This window comes from Musca autumnalis, unplaced genomic scaffold, assembly GCF_047663935.1.
Source record: "Musca autumnalis isolate F117 unplaced genomic scaffold, ASM4766393v1 scaffold_1, whole genome shotgun sequence".
In the NCBI taxonomy this organism is placed as follows: Eukaryota; Metazoa; Arthropoda; class Insecta; order Diptera; family Muscidae; genus Musca; species Musca autumnalis.
Window position 1 is genome coordinate 147,477,303 of NW_027411644.1, and position 16,546 is coordinate 147,493,848.

The 16,546-nt window shown below is 36.6% G+C and overlaps 1 protein-coding gene across 1 annotated transcript; it reads left to right on the top strand.

Annotated features, from left to right (window-relative positions):
• The first annotated feature begins 13,694 nt into the window (after nucleotides 1-13,694).
• On the top strand, nucleotides 13,695-15,533 carry LOC141390871 (uncharacterized). The gene is made up of 2 exons (XM_073963813.1): nucleotides 13,695-15,078; nucleotides 15,153-15,533. Exons 1-2 carry the CDS (start codon nucleotides 13,978-13,980, stop codon nucleotides 15,159-15,161), a joined length of 1,110 nt encoding a protein of 369 aa, XP_073819914.1. The 5' UTR covers nucleotides 13,695-13,977; the 3' UTR covers nucleotides 15,162-15,533.
• The last annotated feature ends 1,013 nt before the right edge of the window (nucleotides 15,534-16,546 follow it).

A 16,546-nucleotide genomic window follows, 5' to 3' on the forward strand; every position in this document is an offset into this window, starting at 1 on the left:
GAAACATCGGCGAATTGCTACAACAAAGCAACTTTTTTTGTAATGTAAACTGTCAAAATTTTCGCCAAATGTTTTCTTGTTGTCTCTTTTTTGCGCTTGTGTTTGTACAGTGAAGTGAACACATGCTATCTCTTACTTACCGAATCATATGGTTTTTTGTTTTGATTTTTCACAGCGAATTCCTAGTTTTTGACGTTTTAGGTTCGATCAGCTGGGCTAAGGCATCTACCTAAGTAATTGTACCATGAAAGCAACTTTTTTGTAATGTAAACTGTCAAAATTTTCGCCAAATGGTCTCTTGTTGTCTCTTTTTATCGCTTGTGTTTGCCTATAAAGTGTAGACATGCTATCTCTTACTTACCGAATCATATGGTTTATTGCTGAGGCATCTACCCATGGTACAATTACTTAGGTAGATGCCTCAGCCCAGCTGATCGAATCTTAAACGTCAAAAAACTAGGAATTCGCTATGAAAAATCAAAACAAAAAACCATATGATTCGGTAAGTAAGAGATAGCATGTGTTCACTTCACTGTACAAACGCAAGCGATAAAAAGAGACAACAAGAAACCATTTGGCGAAAATTTTGACAGTTTACATTACAAAAAAAGTTGCTTTGTTGTAGCAATTCGCCGATGTTTCTACCTAAGCATGGTACAATTAGAAAGGTAGATGCCTCAGCTCAGCTGATCGAATCTAAAACGTCATGAAAAATCAAAACAAAAAACCATATGATTCGGTAAGTAAGAGATAGCATGTCTACACTTTATAGACAAACACAAGCGATAAAAAGAGACAACAAGAGACCATTTGGCGAAAATTTTGACAGTTTACATTACAAAAAAAGTTGCTTTGTTGTAGCAATTCGCCGATGCATCTACCTTTCTTATTGTACCATGTACCTAAGTAATTGTACCATGGCCTAATGTAAATTGGGAATTACAAAAACAAATGATGACCGTGTTCATAATGCCGTGTTCATACTGACTGTAATTCGCTCTCTGTTCGTTGTTCGACCCCAAATTACAAGGCAATTACTTCATTTTCATTCAGAGCGAAGAACGATTTTTGTACATTGTTCAATTTAAATTACTCTCCGAACAACGATCAAATATGTCCCATCTCTAACAAATGAGAGCATTTATCGAAATAAATTAATTATGACAGACAAAATACAAAATTTAAAATTGTGTTAACACGAGTAACACGAGTTTTTTTTACAAAAACTGCAAAAAAATGAATGAAAAGTAAATGGTTTAACGATAACATTCAAAGCATAGAAAAATGTCTATTCTATTTCATTGCAGAAAGAAAAGATTTAAATTGGATTAAAATTATTATATCTGAATCATAGCAGAACTACCAGGTAGTGGTATCACACCAGCTGATCGAATATGAAAAGTCAAATCCCTTTATAAAAAAATAATTTTTGTTGTAATTTCCCCAACAACATAAAGAAAGTTTTGACATAACATATTCAAAATTTTACGATGCCACTACCTGGTAGTTCTGCCATGATCTGAATTAAGAAAGACTTATGCTAAGTTTACATTTACGAAATCCACTCGATTTCAACTGTCAAATCCATAGGATACACGTCAAATGAAATCCAGATGAGATTTCATTTGACGTTTGAGCTATGGAATTGACAGTTGAAATCGAGTGGATTTCGTAAATGTAAACTTAGCATTAATGTCTTGTTCATACTAATGTCCAATTTACATTAGCAACTTTTTCGTCATTTGGAGCTGTTTCGTCATTTATTTGCTAAAACAGGCAACATTTTGCGTCATTTACCATACAAAAATAAATGACGATAGCTACGTCATTTATTCTAAACAACGCACGAAAACACCATACTATTATAAGCAGCCCAGTTTTTTTGTCATAAACTACCAAAAAATGCAACTGTTTATGATGTCTTTGTTTGTTTGTGTGTGTTGTAGAAAAACAAAAATATTCAAACGATAACAAAAGTGAAAATAAATGTTTAAAAAACTTGCAAAAATTATGTTTTTTTTGTTTTTAGAATTAATTTAAGTTATTTGATACACATTTGTGTGGTGAAATTCCTATTTCTCTGAATAAATGTATTGTGTGCGTGTGTTTGTGTTATTGTATAAGTGTGTATGTGCGATTGTGTGAGTAAGCAAATGACGCAAAAAAAAACAGATGTAAATATACTTCATTTGATTCTAGGATTTCGATTTAAATTGGACTTAAGGCTAATTCGCTCTCTATTCGTTGTTCGAACCCAAATTACGATGTAATTACTTCATTTTCCATACAAAATTTAGAGAACGAACAACGATTTTTGTACATTATTCAATTTTAGATTGCTGTCAGAACGACGATAAAATATGTCTCATCTCTAACAAATGAGAGAATTTATCGAAATAAATTAATTGTGACAGCAAAAATACAAAATTTAAAAATGTATTAAAACCCAAACATTTTTAGAAAAATTGCAAAAAATTTAATGAAAATTAAACGGTTTAACGACTAGTGTACATTCAAATCATAGCAAATTTTGTCTTCTTTTTCATTGCAGTTGCATTTCTTGTCCATCGTTTCAAATTCGCGTATGAATTTAGAAACACAAATCAAATACTTGCAAGAAAGTCTGTATACCAAAAAGTTATTTTGGCAGGTCTCTCTCTCGTTAATTTTGAAAATAGAAAAATTAAAAAATGTTCTGAAAACACCAAAATTGTGAGAAAAAATAGAAAACATGAATGAAAATAATATAATTTAATTTTAAATAGATATCTGAAAGAAGGACAAATATTTTTTTCAGTTCATATCAATTAATTTTACACGTCTTTTGGTTAAATCTTTCTTTAAAATCCTTAAACAAAAACTATGAAAATATGAATCATGTTGCTATGAATTATGTACCATGTCGTATGAACGGGTTAATTAATGTACGTAATTATGAGAACGAACGACGTAATTCAAATGCTGGTATGAACATGGCATAACCTATATTGCTACCTGAAATAAAAGGCACTTATGAACTAATAAAAGAAATCGCAAAATAAAGAAAAAAACTTAATTTGAAGAAGCAATTGAATTAACATGAAATAAAAAAACTTATAGACATTGGAACATTAATGCCCGTAATTTCTACGCGTAGTTATCTATGAATTCATAGATATCCCACGTGTAAGCAAAATTTCATAATTTCAATCCATAGGTAACGTTACCGGGTCGAAAACGGCCGTGTTACTTACACCAAGGATTTTGCCTGGTTGATCGTTGCCAATGTGTTAAAAATTATAAAACACTTATATGTGGCATTGTTTTTACGAAATCATGAATGAAAATCACCAATGTTACCACATGTTTTCAAAATGTACACGCTTCGGTAAATGGCACGTAGAAATTACCAAACGCGTAGGTAAAGATATCTAATAGGTAGCTACCTACCCTGTTACCTAGGGCTAGAAATTACGGGCATAAAACTATAATGCCCGTAATTTCTACGCGTAGTTATCTATGAGTTCATAGATATCCCCCGTGTAATCAACATTTCATAATTTCAATCCATAGGTACAGTTACCGGGTCGAAAACGGACGTGTTACTTACACCATGGTACAATAAGAAAGGTAGATGCATCGGCGAATTGCTACAACAAAGCAACTTTTTTTGTAATGTAAACTGTCAAAATTTTCGCCAAATGGTCTCTTGTTGTCTCTTTTTATCGTTTGTGTTTTTCTATAAACTGTAGAGATGCTATCTCTTACTTACCGAATCATATGGTTTTTGTTTTGATTTTTCATGGCGAATTCCTAGTTTTTTGACGTTTTAGATTCGATCAGCTGGGCTGAGGCATCTACCTTTCTAATTGTACCATGCTAATAGGTAGCTACCTACCCGGTTACCTAGGGCTAGAAATTACGGGCATAAATATAAAACAAAGTTTCATTTGACATAAAGTAAACCGTTTCGCCAAAGTTCGCCGTCACTGTTTGGTTCACCTCTCCTGCTTCATCGTTGGACCGTCATCGCCCACACACCTGCAATCCGCAGTGTCCAGGTATCCTGCTGCCATCTCTGTATACGTACCTCAACTATCTACTCCTAAACAGACGTACACACAATATCTATAAATAAAAGAAGAGAAAAACGTTATAAATTGTAGAGAGGGTAGACATTTGAGAATTATTTGCTTTATTATAGCCAAAGACATAAATACAACAAGATAAGACATTTTTTTGCTATCATTCTTCAGTGAATGGCTTTTGAATTTAACATAATGTTATATCACGATATGGTGATATAACATTTTTTTCTTTTATACATTTTTACGTATTTAACCGAATTTACCGATCCAATTGACATAGAATTATTCTTGAATAGATCCTTGAATTCATAAATTTCGTTTCTGATACCATTACATGAAATGTTCCTCCTTGGTTGCGATTTTAAATTAACTGCAACCTGTTAAGGGTAATGTTTCTATACAAAGTTTCGTAAACATTTTTTTGTTGCATGCATTTTGTCATATCTTAGTCGTATTTATGTCTTTGTTATAGCCATATTGCGGCAGAAAAATTCCCGTTCATTTAGTATGAGCTCAGACTAGTCCGACAGGAGCCAATTTTCCCTCAGGTTGCAGTGCCCAGTTTGTTAAAAATGTCCTTCTTGGCTTAAAAGTTGCCCCCAAAAGTAAAGAGATATTACTTTTATTATAGATTCCCATACTTACCATACCTAACCTATACTTACCTTTACTTGAACACGTACTTACCTTTACCTAAACTTGCACTGAACGTATACTTACTTCACATCCAACTGGCAGTCCAGCAGCATCGGATAATTCAACAGCAAGGACATCACGAATAAAGGATATCCATAATATGCAATATAGTCACCAAAAATTAATTTATTAGTTTTGAATACGAATTATGTAAACCGAATATGAAGCAGATTTTGGAGCACTCTGTTTGGTGGCAAATAAATTTGAAATGTTTATAACGTTTAACTGAAAACAAACAATGTTGTTCTTCACATAAGTGGTTGAGAAGGGAGTAAGGAAGAGGGGGACATAATAAAGAGGTAGCTATGGGGCGTCTTAATATTTCCAAGATGCCACGGTGGAACTTTGATTCCAGTGGGTGGGTGCACCTCGGCACGTCATCAGTCGAGGTGGTAGGTTATTTCCTATGGTAGTGGGGATTGTGGTGTGTTGCATAGCTGTCTTTATATATTTCATTTATTTTCTTTCCTATCCTTTTTGGGCTTCAAATTTTTTCAACATGTTTTAAGACTGGCATGATTTCTAATTTTGGTTACTGTGTGATAGTGGTAAGATGTCAAAAAAAAAAAAACGGCGGATGCAGTTGAATCACTAAAAGTGTACAGTACATTTGCCGTTGGAGTACATCTTTTCCTATGAATTCACTTATGAATTTTACAAGATAGCGCGCAGCTAGGATGCACTCCATTTTCCTTCCACAGCACACAGCTATGATGCACTCCGTTTTCGATCCAAACCACTACTTTTTATGTAGTATTATGGATTGAATTTATAGGCACTCTTCGGATTGTGTTTTTAATCAATCCAAAGATGCAGTAAAAACGCAAGCTATTGCGAAATATCCCAAAATAAATAAAATGCATTTATTATTTGTGTAAAAAAAGAATACAAAGAACTTTATTAAACGCAAATTAAAAAAAGTTTCCATTAAGTTCAATCGCATTTGAGTTTACTTTCTCCGTTCTCCAATTAATCCAAGCGCATCTGATTTTGCTTCATCATACTAAAAGTTTTTTATGTTGACTTCCCATCACTAGTTCAGCTTTCGACATGGACTCCAACTGCACTTCACTCCATTAACAATTTCCTTCTCGTGAATTACAGCAGAAATGTTCGCAACTTCAGTTTTTATTTCTTTATTTTATAACAAACTCTCCGAAATGTATACACTCTTGTTTGTCTTTTGAAGAAATGTGTAGGGATCAACCAACTGGTTTTTTCTGTAGGGATCTCTACAGCAACTGCTTATAAAATGTATGTTACGGAGTGCATTTTTCATAACTCTGTTGGACTACATCGAAAGATGTTGTGAAATCATAACTCCAATTGCACAACTTCGAAATTTTTTTGCTGGGTTATATTATCCCAGCAAAAAGTTTGCATCCGCGAATGCAGTGAAATCACTACAAATGTACAGTACAAGTGCCGTTGGAGTACATCTTTTTCTATGAATTCACTTATGAATTTTACAAGGGAGCGCGCAGCTAGGATGCACTCCATTTTGCTTCCACAGCACACAGCTAGGATGCACTCCATTTTCGATCCAAAGCACAGCTTTTGATGTAGTTTTGTGGATTGCATTTTTAGTCAGTCTAAAGATGCAATAGAAATGCAAGCCATTGCGAAATATCCCAGAATAAATAAAATGCATTTATTATTATTTGTGTAAAACAATAATGCAAAGAACTTTATTATATTAGTTAATATTTACATTAGGCAATTTTCCTTGCGGCAATTGTCAGTTTGATGGAGGGAGTGGTGAGGCATTTGGTAACCCTTTGCTTCTCAACACCCTCTCTTACCTACAAACTTACAATTGCCGCAAGAAAAATCGCCTAATGTAAATATGGACTTATATAAACACAAATTAAAAATGTTTCCATTAAATTCAATCACATTTGAGTTTACTTTCTCCATTCTCCAATTAATCCAAGCGCATTTGATTTTGCTTCGTCATCCTAAAGGTTTTGTATGTTGCCTTCTAATCACTAGTTCTGCTTTCGACATGGACTCTAACTGCTCTCCACTCCATTAAAAATTTCCGTCTCGTGAACTACCGCAAAAATGTTCGCAACTCATGTTTTTATTTCTTTATTTTATAACAAATTCTTAGAAATGTATACACTCCCTCTAATTTTATGATTTCGCCAACGGCGGATAGGGATCAATCAACTGTTTTTTTGTAGGGATCTCTAAAGCAACTGCTTATAAATTGTATCCAACAGAGTGCATTTTCATAACTCCGTGTGGACTGCATCGAAGGATGTTGTGAAATCATAACTCCACATGCACAACTTCCAAAATTTTTTGTTGGGATGTGACCTCTTCCAAGTCCGAACAACGTGCCGTACACTGTAACACCGCTTAAAGAAGCGGTATAATATTTGTTAATATGTGTGGTATTTTGTTAAATTTGAAAAAATTCAAGCTCTAATAAACATGTGCTTTTGGGTGGAATGTACCAAGCAACGGTCCTGACCGGTTTTAACATGGCAAAGCCGAGGATTTATCTTGGTCCCTCTTTCATCTCAAGTGGACACTGACCTCCCCGTGGTGTCACCTGGGGAACTGCCTTTAACACCCGTTAAAGGTAGTGAGCTAACATGTGCCGCGCGTTCTCCCATAAGAACGTTAAAAACGTGGGTTTGGGCGTCGGGTTAGTAACCCTCCCCTAGAAAAAACAGCATACTATGAAAAAACGAAAGAAAAGAAAAACAACCCCATCTAAAGTTGACGAACCCCGCAAACGTTTTAAGGACCATGATCTGCGAATCTGCACCTGGAATGTTCGCACTCGTTAGTCGAAGACTAAAACATCTGGTATCCAGCTTCACTCCAGTGAATGAAAGACTTGCTGCAATTCGAATAAAAGCTAAATTCTTCAACATCAGCTTTATTTGCGCACATGCTCCCACTGAAGAGAAGGACGAACAGACCAAAGATATATTTTACGAGCGCTTAGAAGAAACATATGACAGTTGCCCTGCCCATGACTTTAAAATCATTCTAGGCGATTTTAATGCCAAAATTGGAAAGGAGAATATCTTTGGCCCAACAGTCGGGAAATTCAGCCTCCACAGTGAAACATCTGACAATGGTATGAGGCTGATAGACTTTGCAGCTGCAAAAAACATGGTAGTTAGCAGTACCAGATTTAATCATCTCGATATTCATAAGGGCACCTGGCTGTCTCCAGATCAGAAAACAAGAAATCAAACGATAGTTCCGAGGCGCAAACATTGATTCGGACCACTACCTTGTTGCAGCAAAGGTTCGCACCCGCTTAATCGTGGCAAACAAAGTACAAACAGAGACAACACGAAAGTTAGACATCGGTAAGCTGCAATCACAACAGATAGCCACAGCATATTCCACTCAACTAGCCCAATTCCTTAATCAAAGCACTCCTCATCCCGATAACATATCAGCGCAATGGCAAAGCATTGCCCACTCCATGCAAACAGCCGCAAAATCCATACTTGGATACCAGAGGCCTCCACCAAGGAATCCATGGTATGATCAGGAGTGTCCACTTTACAATCCGTAGCAACGCGTAGCGCACGAGAGAGATACAGGGAGAAAAGGAGAGAGGAGAAACGTCTTTTCCGCAGGAAAAAGAGGGAGATAGAAAAGCGGGAGTGTGAAAAAATCGAGATGTACAGGAGCTAGAATGAAGTTCGAAAATTCTACCAAAGAGTCAAGCATCAAACTGATGGCTTTGGTACAGGCACATCCTCCTGTAGAGACCAGCAAGGTAATTTGGTAACTGATACACATAGTGTACTCAGGATATGGAAATAACATTTTTCAAAACTGTTGGTATCCAATAGCAGCGAAGACGACGAAGATACCACAGTCCCAATCCCAGAAGATGGTATTGAATGTTTACCGCCCAGCCAAGATGAGGTAAAGACAGCAATAAATCGGCTGAAGAATAATAAGACAGCAGGAGCCGATGGCTTACCAGCCGAGCTGTTCAAAACCGGAGGCGACACGCTGATAAGGTGTATTCATCAGCTAGTTAGCACCATCTGGCAGGAAGAACGAGTACCCGACGATTGGAACCTGAGTATCCTGTGCCCCGTCCACAAGAAGGGAGATAAGACTGTATGCTCTAACTATAGGGGCATAAGTCTACTCCCTATTGCCTACAAAATCGTGTCAGGGATATTGTGCAAACGACTAAAGCCTATGGTCAACGAGATAATTGGACCATACCAATGCGGCTTTAGACCTGGCAAGTCCACCATTGACCAGATATTTACCCTGCGGCAAATCCTGGAGAAGACCCAAGAGATGAAGATCGACACCTACCACCTTTTTGTCGATTATAAAGCAGCCTTCGACAGCCCGCTGCGTTCAAAGGTATTCCAAGCCATGTCTGAATTTGGTATCCCCGCAAAGCTCATCCGGCTTTGCAAAATGACTTTAACTGACACGAGGTCCTCAGTTAAAATAGGAAAGAACCTCTCCGAAGAGTTTGGTACCAAAAGAGGTTTCAGACAAGGAGACAGCCTTTCGTGTGATCTCTTTAACATCCTGCTGGAAAAGGTTATACGAGAGGCAAACGTCAAAAGAAGTGGGACAATCTACACCAATAGTCCCGTCCGTAAACACAACAACCCCGCAAAAAATTTTGGAAGTTGTGCATGTGGAGTTATGATTTCACAACATCCTTCGATGTAGTCCACACGGAGTTATGAAAAATGCACTCCGTTGGATAGAATTTATAAGCAGTTGCTTTAGAGATCCCTAAAAAAAAAAAAAAACAGTTGGTTGATCCCTACCCACCGCCGGCGAAATAATTTATTCTAAAAATAAGAGTGCATATATTTCTAAGAATTTGTTATAAAATAAAGAAATAAAAACTTAAGTTGCGAACATTTTTGCGGTAATTCACGAGGCGGAAACTTTTAATGGAGTGTAGTCCAGTTGGAGTCCATGTCGAAAGCTGAACTAGTGATGGGAAGTCAACATAAAAAACCTTTAGGATGATGAAGCAAAATCAGATGCGCTTGGATTAAATTGAGAACGGAGGAAGTAAGCTCAAATGTGATTGAATTTTATGGAAACTTTTTTTTTAATTTGTGTTTATATAATAAAGTTCTTTGTGTTCTTGTTTTACACAAATAATAAATGCATTTTATTTATTTTGGGATATTTCGCAATGGCTTGAATTTTAATTGCATCTTTAGACTGATTAAAAATGCAAGCCGAAGAATGCATATAAATTCAATCCAAAGAACTGCATCTTAAGTTGTGATTTGGATCGAAAATGGAGTACATCCCAGCTGTGTGCTGTGGAAGCAAAATTGACCGCATCCTAGCTGCGCGCTCCCTTGTAAAATTCATAAGTGAATTCATAGAAAAAGATGTACTCCAACGGCACTTGTACTGTACACTTGTAGTGATTCAACTGCATCCGCGGATGCAAACTTTTTGCTGGGAAACGACATCAGTTGTGAAATAAAAAGAATTGTATTGGCCAACAGATGCTACTTTGGTTTAAGTAAGCAGTTTAAAAAAAAGCCACATCTCGTCAAACAAAAATAACGCTCTACAAAACACTGATACTACCCGTGCTGATGTATGGCTCCGAAGCCTGGGTAGTTGCGCAAGCAGTCATGGCAGTGCTTGGTGTGTTTGAGAGAAAAAATCTTCGAAAGATCTACGGACCAATCTGCGTTGACGGTGAATATCGACGTCGCATGAACCACGAGCTGTATCTGCTGTACAACGACATCAATATTGTTAAACGTATTGAGATGCAGCGATTGCGTTGGCTAGGCCATATCATAAGAATGAGCGATGATGACTTCGCTAAAAAGGTGTATAAACACGGACCGCTTGGCGGTGCACGCAGAATTGGCAGGCCAAGGAATAGATGGCGCAAACAAGTGGATGATGAGATGAAAAGGCGCGGTATTCCAGAAAATGAAGCAACAAATAGAGAGAATTGGAGATCTTTTCTTAGTTCGGCCTATAGAACAAATGTTCTGTAATGGGCCAGCTGAGTAAGTAAGTAAGTTTTTGATTTCAAAAACAAAAGTTTGAAACAGCTTCTAGTTTTTCAATAAATTTTTAGCGACCCTGTCGTGTCTCATCCGGCATCAAATTAAAAGAAAGTCATAAAGTAAAATAATGTCGGCTTTGACACTAAAGTCCAATTTACATATGCACATTAAATGATTTCGTTTTACGAAATCCTAGAATCAAATGAAGTGTATTTACATCTGTTTTTTGCGTCATTTGCTTACGCACAAAATCGCACATATACACTTATACAATAACACAAACACACGCACACAATATATTTATTAAGAGAAATAGGAATTAAATAGGAAATACACAAATGTGTATCAAATAACTTAAATTAATTCTAAAAACAAAAAAAAAACATAATTTTTGCAAGTTTTTTAAACATTTATTTTCACTTTTGTCATCGTTTGAGTATTTTTGTTTTTCTACAACACACACAAACAAACAAAGACATCATAAACAGTTGCATTTTTTGGTAGTTTATGACAAAAAAAACTGGGCTGATTATAATAGTATGGTGTTTTCGTGCGTTGTTTAGAATAAATGACGCAGCTATCGTCATTTATTTTTGTATGGTAAATGACGCAAAATGTTGCCTGTTTTAGCAAATAAATGATGAAACAGCTCCAAATGACGAAAAAGTTGCTAATGTAAATTGGACATAAAAGGCTCCCTTTTTGCTATAGGCTGACAACCCGAACAAACCATCTAACATCAAACGGCAGTAATACAAACAAAGGCGACGACCAAGTAAAACAAATCCAATGTTGCTTAAGTTTGATATTAAAATGTGTGGCGTTTATTCGCTATAGAAATAAATTAAGTTTATAAAATTAAAATGACAAGTTGTTAAAATGACCTTACATGTTTTAGTTGTCCAGCAAAAAGGACAGAATCAATGCCTGAAGGGCCTTTTATAGATTTTAAAAATGTTGCTAACAACTACATTTTACATTTACATAGACAATAAAAACAAACTGCAATAAAAATTATTGTTCACAGGACAAAATATTGTTCACTGGACGTTTTCGATCTTCAGGATGCGTTGCCAATTCTAAGGTGACCATCACCGACAGACCCCAAACATTTTTGCAAGAGTGCTACTTTCAGTGTTTCATTCAAGTTTTTCAAAATATTCAATCAAATGTGAAAACATTTTTATATATTCCAATAATTTTATAAATTCCAATAATTTATAGACCTTTCCTTGTTTTGTTTACATGTACAGTTAACACTAATATTACAAACAAAAACAAATTCCTATGTGGTTGTTTTGAGTTGTATTTGTTGAAGTATTTACACTACCTTCATTGTTCTACCATGGCTTACATCAAGTAATGCCCGTAATTTCTAGCCCTAGGTAACCGGGTGGGTAGCTACCTACTAGTTATCTTTACCTACGCGTTTGGTAACTTCTACGACGTGCCATTTACCGAGGCGTGTAAATTTTGAAAACATGTAACATTTTTGATTTTCATTCATGATTTCGTAAAAACATTGCCAGATATAAGTGCTTTACAATTTTTAACACATTGGCAACGATCAACCAGGCAAAATTCTTGGTGTAAGTAACACGGCCGTTTTCGACCCGGTAACGTTACCTATGGATTGAAATTACGAATTTTTGCTTACACGGAAGATATTTATGAACTCCTGGATAACCACGCATAGAAATTACGGGTATAAGTTACGTAACGGTAACGTTACCTATCGATTGAAATTATGAAAGTTTGCTTACACGGGGGATATCTATAAAGTCATAGATAACTACGCGTAGAAATTACGGGCATAACGGAACACTTTTCGAGTAAAAAGAGGTGAAACTTGAAGATTCGTGCACGTAAAGGAACAGAGCTATGGTAAATTCAGCTTGATTTGTCGATGGTCAGACTAGCACGATTTCAACATGGCGACGTCCAGTTTATCGGCGGAGGGGTATGAAGTAGTGAATCCCATGTACATGGTTTTCTGTGTTTGTTGTGTTGCCTCTTCTAGTTATTCGTTGCAAATTTTTTTTCCATTTTCTTTCATTTATATTTTCTCAAGTAAACGTTAAGACAAAACAAGCATAAAAAGATTTAATAAAAACAATTAATTAATAAAACAGTGAAAATTTTACTATTAATATTAATTTAATTAATAATGTTAATTATTTTGTGTTGTTTTTTTAGTTTATTTTTTAGTCTGTTCCTATACTTTTGAAAATGGTAAAACCGGCAAGAGTAGTGAAAGTTGTAAAATGCTCCCATATGAATTGTATGGTGTCTGAAGTAAAGCAACACTTTTCGAGTAAAAAGTGGTAAAACTTGAAGATTCTTGCACGTAAAGGAACAATGCTTATGCTTTGTTTACATTTACGAAATCCACTCGATTTCAACTGTCAAATCCATAGGTTAAACGTCAAATGAAATCCAGATGAGATTTCATTTGACGTTTGAGCTATGGAATTGACGGTTGAAATCGAGTGGATTTCGTAAATGTAAACTTAGCATTAGTTTACATTCTGCGTCGTTTTGTGATTTCGAAGGCGTTGCGTGATTTCGCGCGGAATCAAGCAAAATTTATCATGATTTCGTATACAAAAATGAATGATATACAACCCTGTTTTTGCCTAAAAAAGTACCTAAAGTTGCAACAATTTTCACGTATCACAATAAACAAGGTAGATGGTCAATTGCTGCAACAAAAAATTTTAGTATCTGTAGTAGAATTAGGAACACACCCAGTATATTTAATGAAACACACAGTTGTATTTACACAAATAAATGTATTTTAACACAGAGTTGCATGAAAACACTCAGATAAACATAATAGATAAGATGAGATAAATAATGTACGCTAGGCTAAGTTGATGTAGAGAAAATAAAGAGACGCCATTCATTGTGCGATCGTTGAAAAAGCAAGACGTGTTCAGCTCAGGTGTGGACGCAATACCACGACATTGTAAAATTAAAATTCAAAGAAAAGACTTGTGAAATTCGTGCCAACAAAGAATCAAAATTGTTTTACTTAAATTAAATTAAAGAAAACAAATCAAAAAACTGAAGAAAAAACAAAACTGAAGAACTGAGGAAACCAAAAAATTTAATTACGCTGTGAGGCAAACAGAAAGAAAAAACGAAAAACTAAAAAGAACTGTGTGCGTGTGTGTGTGAAACAACTACGCAATAGAAAAATGGTACGCGAAAATCTAATGGCCCAGCTAAAGCAGGCAGGAATAAATTTTCCAGAAACAGCGACCATTCAACAATTACGTGAGTTACTGAGAGAAGTGGTGGGGGCATCATCATCATCGTCGATACCACCATTACAACAAACAGAAGCTGAAGGCCCACCACCATCGCAACAAGAAGGGCAACAACAACAGGCTGATGACGTAGTGCTATTACAAACACAGCAACCAGCAAGCATGCTAGCGGCAACAGACAAATCGAAGCATGCCCAAACAGCACAAAGCGAAACCGACAACATTGAAGAGCAGTTGGCAAGACATCTCCGAATCTTGCAATTGGAAAAGGAAATAAGTGCTTTGGAGAAAAAGAAGGAAGTGAAGAAAAGTGTAGCCACATTCGCCGATGTGGAAGGGGCGATGCCAAAATTTTCTGGAGACGATGCCTATACCATTTCTAAATGGGTGCAAGAATTTGACAGAATCACAGATGTGGTAAAGTGCACTGAGGCGGAAAAGTTCATATACGCTCGACGAATGTTAACAGGTAGCGCTGCACTTTTCCTACGACGCACTAAGGCAAACAGCTGGTTGAGCCTGAAGAAGGAGTTGGAAGTTGAGTTCCAAAAAACAGTCGGAGCAAAAGAGATACTCCGAAAACTTGATGCCCGGAAATGGGATAGAGCAGGAGAAAACTTGCACCACTATGTCCTAATCATGCAAGAGCTGGCTGATGGGGCACCAATCCAAGAAGCGGAATTGGTGGAATATATAGTGGATGGCATGCAAGAGAGATCGGTAGCAGCATCGATTTTTTTTAATGTGAACACAGTGGCGGAGTTTAAGGCCCTGATACCGAAGTACGAAAAGATGGTGGTGGAGCGGAAGCAGAAGCAGCTGAAGAACAGTCAGGTGGACCAGGCGCTAGCGGAGGTCCGCTGTTTCAATTGCCAAAAATTGGGTCATTATGCGACAAGTTGCAGAGCGGAGAAGCGGCAAACAGGGGCCTGCTTCAAGTGTGGCAAGATGGGGCACATAAGAATCCATTGCCCCCTCCGTGCAGTAGCAGCGGTTCCAAACCAGGACGAGGTCGACTGGGATGTACAGGTAAGAGTAGCTTTGGGTCCTAGTGTGACTGGGTCTAATTGTCATTTTGTCTCTTCCTTACTCGACACCGGTAGCCCATGTAGCTTTATTAACCAGAAAGTGATTCGGTCCGTGTCCCCACAAATTAGGATGAAGAAGAAGAGAGTGTCCAAGTTTAAGGGATTAGACGGCAGAAAAATAAAAATATGTGGACAAATCCTAGTGTTCTTAGAATTTGGAGGCGTTAAGAAGAAAATGAATTTTATTATATTACCTGATAGTGCCCCATGCACCTTGGTGCTTGGGCGTGATTTTTTAAAGTTATTTAACATTGTTTTGTGTTTAAAGAATGGGAGCCCGAACCCAGCTGAAATTTGTGACAAACTCGGGAAAAAATGTATTAATTTGTTTTTTAAGGCAGACTCTAAACCTGAATTAAAACCAGGGCTGCAAATAAATGAAAAAATGAAACCTGATATGTGCGATGTTCTTTCTACGGATAAAGGGCAACAAGGAAAGGTGGGTATACAAAATGGGGTGCAGGAAGAAGGGGGTAACCCTGCAAAGACCCCAAGCCAGGGTAAGGGAATGAAAGAAATTGAAAAACCTAAATTTGAAAAAACAACCGTTGGTAAAGTGGAAGTAGATAGCAAGGAAGTTGCATGCAAAGAAGAAGCATGCACAAAAGAGAGAATAGAGAGTAAATGTTTACAAGTGGTTAAGAGCGATGAACAGACATGGGAAACCAACCCTATGCGAACTGAAGAGCACGATAGGAAGTGGGAAAGAAATGAAAACATTACTTTTGAGAAAATAATTTATAAAGTGAAAGAAAATTGTAATATGCAACTGCGCTTCAATTTTCCATTTCAAAATTTAACGTTCAGTAGCAAGCAATTTTACTGCTTTCAGCGACATCTCTCGGCCTTTGTTTCCCTCTTATAGTCTCCCTCCCCATATCGTTTATTAACGCTTTCTACTTGTCAGTTAATTTATCAACTTTTAGGCCTGGAAGTGCTGTGCACTTTATGGATTTCTGCATGGCTTCTTCGTACAAAACCGAAGGAAATTCTGCCATTTTGCCGGTATTAATCTCACAGTTCAGTCAACAGTCAAAATTAATATTTTCCAATTAATATTTTTCAACTATGGTTTTTGAAGTAATTCTTAAATCGTTTTTATTTAAGTAATCTACAATCGTTTATGTGAGTATGACTATTGGATTCGCAGATAATCGGACATTAATGGTAAACAATCCATTTATTAGTTGATTTCGTTAGTCGGTGGTCATTCTATTATATTAAATATACATAAAAACATCATTGAACAGCTACTACATATTCTGCTGGTTGACATACTCTGTTGAGGTAATACGATCGAAATTTCTGTTCTCCTTGTTTTCTAAATTGTTCACTCTCCAGCAGATTGACCAGCCCATTGGGTTAGCGGTATTTGTCAGAGGTTTTGTACGCAGACGTTCTCTGGAGAC